At 29.2% G+C, this 13,499-nt stretch overlaps 1 protein-coding gene across 1 annotated transcript; it reads left to right on the top strand.

Moving 5' to 3' along the window:
- Positions 1-4,046: 4,046 nt before the first annotated feature.
- OCT59_024874 (uncharacterized protein) lies at positions 4,047-4,500 on the top strand (the record flags this gene model as incomplete). The annotated part of the gene is made up of 2 exons (XM_066134623.1): positions 4,047-4,071; positions 4,148-4,500. 2 exons carry the CDS (start codon positions 4,047-4,049, stop codon positions 4,498-4,500), a joined length of 378 nt encoding a protein of 125 aa, XP_065991723.1.
- Between the last annotated feature and the right edge of the window lie 8,999 nt (positions 4,501-13,499).

The raw sequence follows: 13,499 nt of genomic DNA, 5'->3' as shown, positions 1-13,499 counted from the left end.
AAAATTCATTAAATGTTTATAGTAAATTAACTCCATCAATATCGGTGCTATAGATATGAAACACATATTATTAGATTCGTCTCGATGAGACGAATCGAATGGTAGTAAGATCATCAAAATCTGATCACTAGATCCCGAGATATTCGCAATTTCGCACTATTATGCAAATTTCGGAATTTCGGAATACGTAATTAATTACGATTTCGTAATTTCGGATTTCGGATTTGCCAATTGAATTTCGGAAACAACTATAGCCACTACTTTCCGCACCCTCTATTGAAGGTTATGGAGGTAGGTCGTTCGTATCCTCGCCATCATTGAACCACCAGATGTCATCCAGGCCACCTTTTAACCAAGACAACTTATCCAGCACGTCCATCAATCAGGCATACCCCAGGGACCCGAAGGCCTTTGGATCGGAAGAACACCACCCTACTCGTCCTTTAATCTGTTGCATGATACTGTAATGGCTACTATTATAAACCCCTCACCACTACTACTGTCACAGAGGACTTTCGTCAGATAACCTTCAAACATCTAGACCCTTCCATACCACCATATTAGGTAACAGGTCTCACTCAAAGGCCACTACAGCCCACGATTACCCACCACCGATAGTACAGTTGTAATCCCCAAGTGGTATACTTTGTAGTGACCACCTGGACAGTAAGCTTGTAGGTGTTACCCAGGATCATCCCTTATGGTGGGTATCGAACCACTATGAATCACCAACCATTGCGCCCATCGAGATGGAATCGGAACCCAATCACCAAGCTATCTGTCTGTGCACGAACACCTTGGTTGGTCTATGACCTAACAGAAGGTCAAACTACCACTAAGACATTGCACCGTCAGCTTTACCATCTAGAACGACCATCTAGCCATTACTGACCCCAAGCGGTATCGTAGAGTGACCACCTGGCCATGGAAGCCTCCTCCCAAGGTATAGTAGCGACCTCGCCGGACAGGACTGCGCACATGCCAATGGCCTCATAGGGAACGTTAGAAGGACACCATGACCCTTAGTTGAAATGTGCGGCCTAACCGTACACACTAATTCACCATGATGCAGTCCAACTACACTAATCCCCTGTACCTTCACACTATTGGTTGTAGCGTCCGCAGTAAAATTCTTTTATTTCCGTGGTCATAGGAATCGAACCTGCGACCTCACCATACTCAGGCTTAATGAGGGTCTCAGTGACTAACCACTAAGATAGGGTGACCAACCCATATATTTGGTGATTATAAAGAGATGTGACTATATAAAAAATTTCTTATATTAGTATATCATAATTCTGGCCAAAAATTAACATAATTTTAGTCAAAATTATACTTAAAACTTTATTGTATCGTAACTCCTCCAATATTAATTGTAGAGAGATGATCTTACCGCCATTTAATTTGTCTTGATGAGACGGTTCTAATGGTTTAAAATACATTGAAATCCAATCATTAGATTAATTTCTGAAATTAAAAAATATTAATGGTTTTTTGTGTAATAATTCTGCCAATATTGATCCTAGAGAGACGATCTTACTACCATTCGATTCGTCTTAATGCGACGAATCTAATGGTATAAAATATATCGAAATCCAATCACTAGATCAATTTCCAAAATTAAAAAATATTAAATAGTTTTTAAGTAGTAACTCCGTCGATATTGATCACGGAGAGATAAGCCTACCACCATTCGATTCGTCTTGATGAGGTGATTCCAATAAGCTATTAATCGTCTTTTTACTTTGCTAGTGTTTACGGCCAGACCACCCATTGCCTCTTATGAGACTAATTTCGGGTTTGTGTCCTATCATCTCCATAGATACCATTATAACCGAGTACTTAATTCCTCAGGTAACAGCACCACTTGAAGACATTCCCTATCGGGCCATTTTAGGCTGATCTGAAGCTAGGTACACGTTGCCTACTCATTCTATACCCATTGCATGACACTGATACTCATTAATCGTCTTTTTACAATTACTAGGTACCGAGATATTTAGCAAAATGTTAAATGACGCAGTAAACGTAAATCAAGAAATATAATAATGCTGATGCTTAACATTTTGTTGAATAACTCATCAGCCAGTAATCATAAAAGGATAAAACTCTCTTTGGCGACAGTTCCTCAGGATTCCTGTATTTTTTGGATATCCTCTTCTATAATCCGAGGCGGATCTTAGATCTCACACTTGGATTTTCTGCACCGCTTAACAGTTCAACCTCTTAGGGTCTCTTTCTAGTAACATATTGAATTTTTGGATGATGGATAATTGACTCACACTGGCCTTCGGGTAAAGTTAGGGTATGCGATTCTGTAATAGTTTAGTTTTTCTTTTCTTTAATTTTATTTTAGTTTAGATTTCTTTACTTGTATGAGTCATAAAGCTACTCTTTTATTTTTTATTAATTTATTTTCTTATTTTTGTAATATTGTTCGATTTTAAAATTTTTGAAGTTAAAATATAAATAAAAAATAAAGTCATAAGACTGTTTGCATAGTAAAAGGATAAAACTTGTTCTTTTCTATGCTTGGGAAGAATCTCAAGGGATTTTCGCTTCCTCAAAATCACGAAGCCTCTCTATCACTTCTTCTTCTAATACTTCTCTTCATCATCACATCTCTTCTTTGGCGTCAGTTTCTCAGGATTCCTGGATTTCTTGGATATTCTCTTCTATAATTCAGGGTGGATCTTAGATCTCGCACTTGGATTTTCTGTGCTGCTTAATAGTTCAACCTCTTAGGATCTCTTTCTGGTAACAGACTGGATTTTTGGATGTTGGATAGTTGACTTACACTGGCCTTCGGGTAAAGTTGGAGTATGCGATTCTGTAATAGTTTAGTTTTTCTTTTCTTTAATTTATTTTAGTTTAGATTTCTTTACTTGTATGAATCGTGAAGCTATTCTTTTTATTTTTTATTAGTTTATTTTCTTATTTTGTAATATTGTTCGTCTCTACTCTCTAGTTTCGATTTAAAATATAAATAAAAGATAAAGTCATAAGACTGTTTGCACAGTAAAAGGATAAAATTACCACCATTCGATTCGTCTTAGTGAGACGATTCTAACAAGCTATGACACATCTTTATACAATTATTAGATGCCAAGTTATTTAATATATTCTTTATATAACTATAATTATAAACGGTTCTTTTTAATATAAGATTTTTGAGGATAGGTGTGATAGTAACTATAGATAGATTGTGACTATATATGATAGATTTTAATAATAAAGTGTTTTGAACATTCAACTGGTGCGACTATATAGTAAAATGTGACTATAACAGAGTAACTATAAAAAGAGTTGACTGTACTTGAAAAAACTTTGGCTTTAACTACTGATAATGAATCGGCAATGGTAGTTTGTAGAAGAATAATTGCAGAAAAACTTACAAGAGAACTTAATGATCAGTTTTTTTGACATTATAGGTGTTCTGCACATATTTTAAATTTGGCCGCGCAGCAAGAAATTAAAATTATTGATGATGAGATTGTTAAAATTCGTGAGTTAATGAAAAAATTAAACACTCAACTCTAAGGTGTAATAGATTACAAAAATTGTGTTTAATAGAAAATTTAACATATTACAAATCACAATTAGATGTTAAGACCAGGTGAAATAGCACCTATTAGGCTATTACCGTATAACAGGGGCCACAGTACCCCGGGTATGATGCATATTTTAGGGAGTTGGAGGCTATACCCGGGGTATATTATATAGGGGGGTACAGCATAAGTACTGTGCATAAGGGGGTATAAGATTTATAAAGTACCCGGGATACTTACCTTGTATAATATCCGGATATATTTAAATTTAAAAAGTAAGGAAAATTACTTTTTTCAGGAAAAAAGATTCATATAAATCACGTTTATCTGTTCCCCTTATTTTTGTATAATACATAAATTCTTTAAAATGATAAACGCGTATTTTTTTCTTTGTCTTTTATTTGTGATGCGAATTTATTTCAAAGTAAAAATGGTTGTTATCAGAAACAGAAAAAATCCAAAAGCACGTAATCGCTTATCACAAAAGAAAAGACGACAATGGAATGTAAGAGAAAAATTAATGGTAGTGCATTATTTGGAAAATAATTGAGGAAGTAAACGTGAAACTGCAAAATATTTTAATATTCAACCAAAACAAGTGCGTGATTGGAATAACAATAAAGCTAAGTTATTAGCATTTGCGCCTCATGTTCTTAAGCTTCATCCGGGTAAATCTGCTAAATATTCAGATATAGAAGATGATTTATTTACGTGGGTTTGTAAAAGAAGAACAAATCAAAATCCTGTTACTCGAAAAATGATCACCAAAAAAGCTATCACGTTGTCTAGAAATCAGGATTTTTTAGCAAATAATCCAAATATCACTTCATTTAAATTTTCAAATAAATGGTTAAGTGGTTTTTTAGGAAGATATAATCTTAGCGAACGTCATAGAACAACTGTAGCACAACAATTACCATCAGATTTGATTGAAAAACAAAACGTTTTTTGAGTTATATTTTATATAGAAGGATTCAGCATGACTATCCATTAAAATATATAGGTAATATGGATGAGACACCACTATGGTTTGATTTGCCAAGTAATTTCACTATAGACCATAAGGGCGCAAAAACAGTCAGCATTCGTACTACAGGCCATGAGCGCTCATCTTTTACAGTTGTACTTTGCATGTATGGCTGATGGCAGTAAGCTCCCAGCAGTTTGCATTTTTAAATTGAAAAATGTGCCAAAAGAAAATTTTCCACATGGTATTCATATACGAGCTAATGAAAAAGGATGGATGAATGAAAAGGAAATGCTATGGTGGATTGAAACTGTATGGACCTCAAGAAACCCTTTTGGTAATTCGCGTTCCTTACTGGTTTTGGATTCTTTTCGTGGTCATATTGTAAGTTCTGTTAAAAATCGGTTGGTAGAAAAAAATACAAATATTGCCGTAATTCCAGGTGGTTGCACATCTAAATTGCAACCATTAGACGTTGCAATTAACAAAAGCTTTAAAGCTAAGGTAAAAATTGTATATAATTCTTTAAAATTTTTTATTGTTAGCAATTTAGCATGTTTTATTTATAAATTCTTTGATTTTTGTTAACATTTATTTATAATTTGCAGGTTAAAGAACGATATAATGATTAGATGTCTTCTACCATTCATACTCTTACTCCAGCTGGAAGGATTAAAAAACCTTCCTATTCAACAGTTGCAACATGGGTCAAGGAATCATGGGATGATGTTGACAAAGATCTTATTAGAAGGTCTTTCAAATGTTGTGGAGTTTCAACAAATACCGATGGTTCGAAAGATAATGACTTATTTGATTATGATAAGTTACTAGGCATGCCGGAGGATGATGATGAGGTAGATATAAATAATTCAGATGATGAATAAAATGAATATACCGAAGAAAATGATTATGAAAATGAATGGGAAATTGAAACAGATAAAGGTAAGAGTAAAGAAAACAATGGTGGTAATAATAGTAGTGGAGAAGATGGAAATCAAAATCAAGAACTAACTTCTGATGAAGAATAATGTTCTATATTGAAGGATTTTAATAATGTATTGCATATTGTAATATCATATATAATAAATAAAGTTGATAATAAATACCCGGATATTATACAGTGTATATGTTTTTTTTCTTGTGTTGTACCCAGAGATTTTATAAATTTTGGAGGTTAAAAATTGAATGTCTCCAGTCTCTGTGCGAAATATCCAGGTATTTAAAAAATCTGACAAAATTTTTGTGTAGGGTACTGTGCATAGGGGGGTACTGTGGCCCGCAAAATACGGTATATGATTGTAAAATTCCAAAAAATATTGCGACCTATTGAAATGTTAGTTGCAACAGATCAAGACATTAAAAAAATTTGCACTGGACTTGTAAGAATGGATAAAAATAAATATAAGTGTTAGCTTTTATTTTTCTATTCATCATTAATAACGATATTAACATTAATTAATAACATAACTAATCCAAAAAATAAACTACATTATGACTAATTTACAACATAAATAGAATACTCTTACGTTACTAGAACTATTAGAAAAAGCAATAGTATTGCTTTCAGCTTTCTTATATCCCATTATTTCTGATGTAAGGTTTTTGTTTTTTGAAATCCAACAACATCTAAATGATTATATTGGAAAAAAAAAATTTAGTCAAAGTGAAGTAGTATCATTAATACTTCAAAAAATTGATAAGTACTGGGAAATAGTGGATTCATTTACCTTAGCGTCTAAGGTACTAATTCTATGCATAAAATTTACTCTGCTTTTTGCTGAAGAAGAATCAACAAATGCAATTAATGCAGTAAAAAGGTGTTTTTCTGAATATCATACACTAATATCTCAACCAGCTGTAATTAATCATAATAATGGTGAAGTAGCAAGCACTTGTAATTACTTTCATCAATTAAAGAAGAGGCGATTAAATAATAGTACTACATTAAATATTACAAGACTATCAACTGGAATTTATGAGGAGATTGACCAGTATTTTGCTTTGCCATGTGATGATAATGTTGTGCCATTACTATAGTGACAGACTCATTTTTGAAAGTTTCCAGCATTAGGTGCAATGGCACAAGACTATTTATCCATTCAGGCTACTAGTGTTGCGTGTGAGCAAGCATTTTCTGTGGCGAGTAATACTATATATAACTCGCACAAAAAATAGATTGCAACCAGATATGTTTCGTGCATTATTGTGTCTAAAAGTTGGCTTGAAAAAGAAATAGAAGAGAAAAAAAATTAAGGGTAATGGGTAACATTTAATTGTTTATAGTAATATAATTACTGTATATACTTTTATTAATCAAGTTCAGAAATTTTTTTTCAACTTACAAAATAAAAAATGTGGCTTTAATAGGAATTATTATAACGCCATTACTTAAATGATTAGCATTTTGATCATCGACGAATTAATAAATTTTTTTTGTAGCTCATAATAAATAAATTATTTAAGTATTTTTTATTTAAAATTAACCTAGAGTTCCAATCCGTCATCCGACGGATAATCACATTTTGACAGTTGTACGCTCATTTAATTAATATAAAAGAGCATTTTTTTTTAAGGATATCCTAAAAGCATAATACAGTATATAATTTAATAAATAAACTTTTTTTTCAAAAATGAAAGTGAGGAGAAATTAGGAACGGATTAAAATATCATCCGATGGATGAAAATTTCAATCTGACTAAGATTTCACCCCATTTATTTTATGTTCAATTAATTAAATAATGCATAGTCTAATCACCTTACATCGAATGCAGTTTCTAAATTATAAATTATGAAACATAAATGTCTCTTTCCAAAAATAAATGAGAAGAGATTGATCATCCGTCGGATGATGGATTGGAACTCTAAATTAACCAATCAATTCAATTAGAACTAAGTCCTAACTTAAGTCCTAGTTTCAGTCCTTAAACTGGGTCCGGTCTGTCTATGTGCCAAAACCTGTAAGTCTTAAAACTTTAACCGAACTGTAACAAACTTTCCATTCCTTAATTCTAATGATATATAAATACATCTCTGGTTAAAATTCTTTGACCAAAATAGTTTACCTATTGATTATTAGAAATTCTTATAACATGAAAAGTTATACCTAAATACTTCTTCTCATCAGGAGTATTATCATTTCTTACTATATTCCAAACTTATTTTGCCCAAGTTTCAGGTTTCGACTTATAAGTTTTTCAAGTTTGCTGAATAACTTTTACACCATTAATTAATCGATATGCAACAGTTTTCTTAATTTTTTTTGAAACATGAGAACAATAAAATTCAGAGTTTTTTCTGTATTTAAAATAAATATTACTATAAATTTCATTAATCTCATCATCACTTAGTTCTGATGATACTCTTTTTTACATCCTAGTTAGAATATGCAATATGCCTTTTGGCTAGTGTTCTGCACGAATCGATTCGTAATCCTGATTGCTTCTGAATAATAAAAACGTATTTTAAGAATAATTTTTGATATAGTGGTCTGATTTTGATGATTTTTTTTTTATTTTGATCAGGGTAATGAAACCTATCGATTAAAAAAAGATCATCAAAATTGGATTACTAGATAGATCCTGAGATAATAATTTTTGGAGGTCAAATTGAGTTTGAATTGAGTTTAAATTAAGTCCAAATTGAATTAAATTTTAGAAAAGAAATTTGATTTATACAGAACACTACTTTTGGCTGTTTTAACAATATATTTATTTAGGTGAATATTTGTATATTCGATGGTATTTTCACAGATAATTACTAAGGAGTTGTATAGGATCCCGCTTACTTATAATAAAGGTCATCGTAGAAAATTAGCCCTTTACTAATAGTTTTTACTTTACTTTTTTTAAAATTCTATTGGTTAGGGGCGTGCCATAAATCACGTGATTATGCTCAATTAGAGACCTGACCCCCCTACCCACCATGTGATTGAATTCTGATTGGCTAAAAAAATACATACAGTATAATATATAATATATTATATTAATATATATATTATAATACAATTAGTTTGCTATCTAATAATCCAATTTGCATAAACTTTTTTTTGTTTTGTAGCCCTGTTTATGCTTTATAAAATAAAAAAAAATTCATTGAAATTGGACTGCTAGATGGTGAAATAATTGCAAAAAAACTTGTTAATAAATAAATTATCATATATTATATATATATTATAATACAATTATTTCACTATCCAATAATCCAATTTGCATAAACTTTTTTTTTGTTTTGTAGACCTTTTTATGCTTTACAAAACAAAAATAAATTCATTAAAATTGAACTGCTACATAGTAAGTTAATTGCAAAAAAGCTTCTTAATAAATAAATTACTATATAGTATTATATATATATTATAATACAATTATTTTACTATCCAATAATTCAATTTGCATAAACTTTTTTTTATTTTATAGCTCTCTTTATACTTTATAAAACAAAAAAAAAATTCATTAAAATTGGACTTTTAGATGGTGAGATAATTGCAAAAAAGCTTCTTAATAAACAAATTATATATTATTTACTATAAAAGATATACTATTACCATAAAAGGTATATTGTGATACCTGATTGCAGGACCTGACCCCCCACCCACCCACTAAATCACGTAATTTCTGGCACACCCCTTATGGTATATTGTTGTATAATAATTATATTTTATAATGCAAAAACATAAGTTACACAAAATATTTCCATTATATTGAAAAAAAATTTGTTATAAAAGAAAATTCATTATTAAAAGGAGCATTTTTCATATATGGTTTATAAAATTTACTTCGTTAAACGGTATATAGCATTTAATTAGTAAAATTTGGTATAATGAGATTTTTTTCATATGTTAAAATCTGTATCATACTGATGATCCATTATATTGTAAAATTCATTATATTAAAATTCGTTATATGAAGAGTTGACTGTAAGGTATATTTTACTGTATAAATAGTATTTTAAAATTGATTCAAACTTGATTTGACTTAACTTGTTAGAAACATCACCTGAAAGTAACATTTCAGTTGAAGTAGGATTTCGCTTACTTATAATAATGGTCACTGTAAAAAATTGGCCCTTTACTAATAGTTTTTACCTTACTTTTTTTTAAAAAATTTATTGGTTAATTAGCTAAAAAGGAAAAACATCATAACAATGTAACATAAAATTTCCTTTTATAGTAGGATCTGCAAAGAATTTTATATATGATTTTTACCTTAGGCCTGAGGGTAACCTATCTTATAAGTAAGCAGGGTCCTAGCCATTTACTCTAAAAGGAAAGAACTAAATGGTCACATATGCTCATATTGTCTCACAAGGCTCAGCTACTAATGATGATAGTTCTACTTCACCATTACCTTCTGGTTCTAAATAGAATGCTCAACATACTTCTACGAAGAGCAGTATATCAAAGGACAAATAATAGGCACAAAAAGCTAAGAAGCCTAAGTAATATGATTTAGAGAAAGAAATATATATAATCATGACTGGCTATACTTCTACAAATAAAAAGAGCGTACGAGAGATTGTAATCTATGATATCCTTTTCACATTTACTCAACTCAAAATTCTTAATAGCTTTAAGGATTGAGACAGGACCTCAGAAAATGCTTATATATGTAAGGTACCAAGATGCTTAGCCAACATCGAAAAGTTTTATGATGTAAGAATTTTATAATGCTTAATTTTAAGAAAATTTTATACTATGTAAGATAATTAAATTGCATATTTTTGGTATTATTTTAAAATACTAAAAGTTTTTAATTGCTTATTTTTCATATTTATATAACTTTTTAAAATATTATATATTGAATTTATAATTAATTTTTATTTTATTTTCACTAATGGTAAGTGTTAATTTTGTACTATATTTCACAATTTTATATAAATACATAAACAAAAATTTTTTTTAATGAAATTTCATTTTTTTTTTCAATGTTTTATTAATTATCTGTCAATAGTATTTTTTTAATTTTTATTAAACTCAGTGTATTATTTTTAATATAAAATTACTATATTATACATGTTTATTTTGTTAAATAAAATTACTATAAATATGTTTTACTTTAAAATATAATTTCACTACTTACCACTTTGGTTATATCAAATTATCTTTTATGCTTAAGTAAGTTTGTTCAGCAAGTTAAATCTACTTGTATTTTAATTTTCATAAGGCTAAGTATGATATTTATATAGAAAAGCATATTTTTTTTAATGGTAATAACTTTTAAATTTTTCACTTTTTCGTTTATAGCTTCAGAGCGTAATTACACCACTTCAGTCAAATGAAATCGACTTTCTAAATTAATTGAAAGTTGTTCAGCAAGGTCGAAACTACTTATATATTAATTTTCATGAGTGTGGGTATAATACTTATGGAGAAAAGTGCATCTTTCATAATGGTACTAACTTTCAAATTTTTTATTTCTCCGTTTACAACTTCAGAGCGTAATTACACCTCTTTGGTCAAATGAAATCGACTTTCTAAATTAATTGAAAATTGTTCAGCAAGGTCGAAACTACCTACATATTAATATTTATGGGTGTAAGTATAATACTTATGGAGAAATTTACATTTTTTGTAATAGTATTAATTTTGAATTTTTCTTTTACTGTTTATTAATTTTATTAATTGAATATTGTTAATCATTTGTATATTATGTTTTGTTTAGCTTCACAACATATTTAAAATTGGATTTAATAAAATATATTAATTAATAAATATATTTTATAAATTATATGTGTTATAATTAAAATTTAATTAGATTAGAAGATTGATTTACTTATTTTTATATAATTTTTAAGGTTAGATATCAACAATGCTTAGTGATCATAGTAAAAACCTATGCTTAGAGCTACTAATAAAAAATATTTTTGGGACCTTACCTATATAAGTATTTTCCAGGGTCCTATTGAAACTATTTAATTGTGATGAAGATAAAGATGCAAAAGAAATATGTGACAGTTACATTGTCAATAAAATTTTTCAAAAAGACATTAAATTTATGAAATAAAGGAACTTGAACAGCTTCTTATAGCAGACTGCCTATATGATAGTTTCTGACGTCCTGAACTTTGAAGCAACATAAAGAATGTGAAAGATTCCAGGCTGTATTGATGAATATACCTATTGGCCTCAATACAAGTGTTTTATATTCTGCCAAAAATCTAGCTCAATCATTACTCACATCTTATACAGGCTGCTATTAAAGCTCTGAATTTCCAGTTTGGTTTCATTTTTAGTTCTATTTTCAGTTCTAAATTTGGTTCTTTACTGGATATTTTTTGAACTACTAATTTTTGCTGAAAAATGTTTTCAGGATGTTAACTGAAAAACGTTTTATTAGTTAAAAAATTTAATCTGAAAACATTTTCAGTTTGAAGATTTCTTTGAAAACGATTTCAATTCTATTTTTTGATCTAAAATACGGAACCAGAATTTATTTTTCAAACTGAAAACATTTTTTGGTAAGGTTTTAAACTGGAAATATTTTCAGTTAAAAGTATGACTTGAAAATAATTTTCAGTAAAAATTTTAAACTGAAAAACACTTTTGGTAAAATTTTCTATGAAAGATCCAGTTTAGAACTGAAAATGAAACTGAACTGGAAATTCAGAACTCTAGCTGCTATGCATACAAAATCATTCAAGAACATGGGTGCAAAAAGTTAATTATATATTGCGACACATAGACAAGCTTGAATAAAGCATTCAATATGGAATTTACTTTCAATGAATTTAAAGATGTTTGGAAAAAATACTTTCGCTCACTTTGAACAGGCCTAAAAATAGACTACCAAAGCAAGATTCATCCTAGAAATGGAACTAAGGTAAGAATCCTAAAGTATTGCAGAAGAAATAATCTGAAACGCAATCTACAGAGAGGAAGTCTTCCAAAATAAAAATGGATAAGAAAAGCTTCAATAATAGTAACAAACTAACTATTTTAGCTGAAATTTGTTCACTGCTACATTTTTTGGCTAACTAATATAAAGAAATCAGAGACTTGGATAGTGAAAAGTGTAGTGTAAAAGTGTATTGTTAAATAGGTTATATTTTACTAACCCTTTTATATATATTTTTTTACCCTAGCTTTTATTTTATTACTTCTCTTCATTTTTTTTTTGTGTCCTGAATTTTATGTTGCAGTTACAGTAAGTTTTTGGATACTTACAGGATGTAGACTAGAAAAAAGAGATCCTTCTAAGAAAGGACTCCTTCAAGAAGTACTTATTCCCCTAGTCCAGAATACACACATAAGTGGTTGTTTAATATAGTTAACAGGTGGTTTAGTACTTAATGAATTACCGTATATAGCGGGCTACAGTACCCCAGGTATCTTGCAAAAATCAGGAGTTTAACAAAGCCTAAAAATTCTGATTTTTGCGAATATCTTACATTCTACTGGTCCAATTTGAATGATTTTTTTTATTTTGAAGAATTCAATAAGAACTATCAAACAAACAAAAAAACGATGGCTCAAATCTGATCACTGAATCATGAGATAATTGTAAAATATCCCCCTGAGTACTATACAATTCTATGAAATTTTTCAAGAGGGGTACTATGCATAGGGGGGTACTATGACCCACGATATACAGTAGTTAATTGATCTTTCTTATATCATGTATACATTGATGAAATTTTTAAATTAACTAATAAAGTATCTAAATATGCTGCAGCCAAAAAAAAAAAAAAAAAAATCAAAATATTACTTCCAGATAATTGGGTAAATTTTATTCTTTCCATTAAACTCTTCTTTAATTTTATTTATAAAAAAATACTATTTTTTATATATAAAATGATAAAAATTTAAAATTTTTTTCAAACTACTAATATAAAAATTATATTCAAACAATCAGCAAAAAGAATTTTTTGCTTTAACAATTTCTTATTTATATTATATAAATTATATAATAAATAAATTTATAATTAAATTTCATATTATAGTATTTATTTTAATTTTATTATTTTTAAAAAATTAATTATAAATATTTATT

This window comes from Rhizophagus irregularis, chromosome 5 (genome assembly GCF_026210795.1).
Source record: "Rhizophagus irregularis chromosome 5, complete sequence".
In the NCBI taxonomy this organism is placed as follows: domain Eukaryota; kingdom Fungi; phylum Glomeromycota; class Glomeromycetes; order Glomerales; family Glomeraceae; genus Rhizophagus; species Rhizophagus irregularis.
Note: the sequence above shows the minus strand (reverse complement) of the source record. Positions and strands in the feature narration are given on the sequence as shown.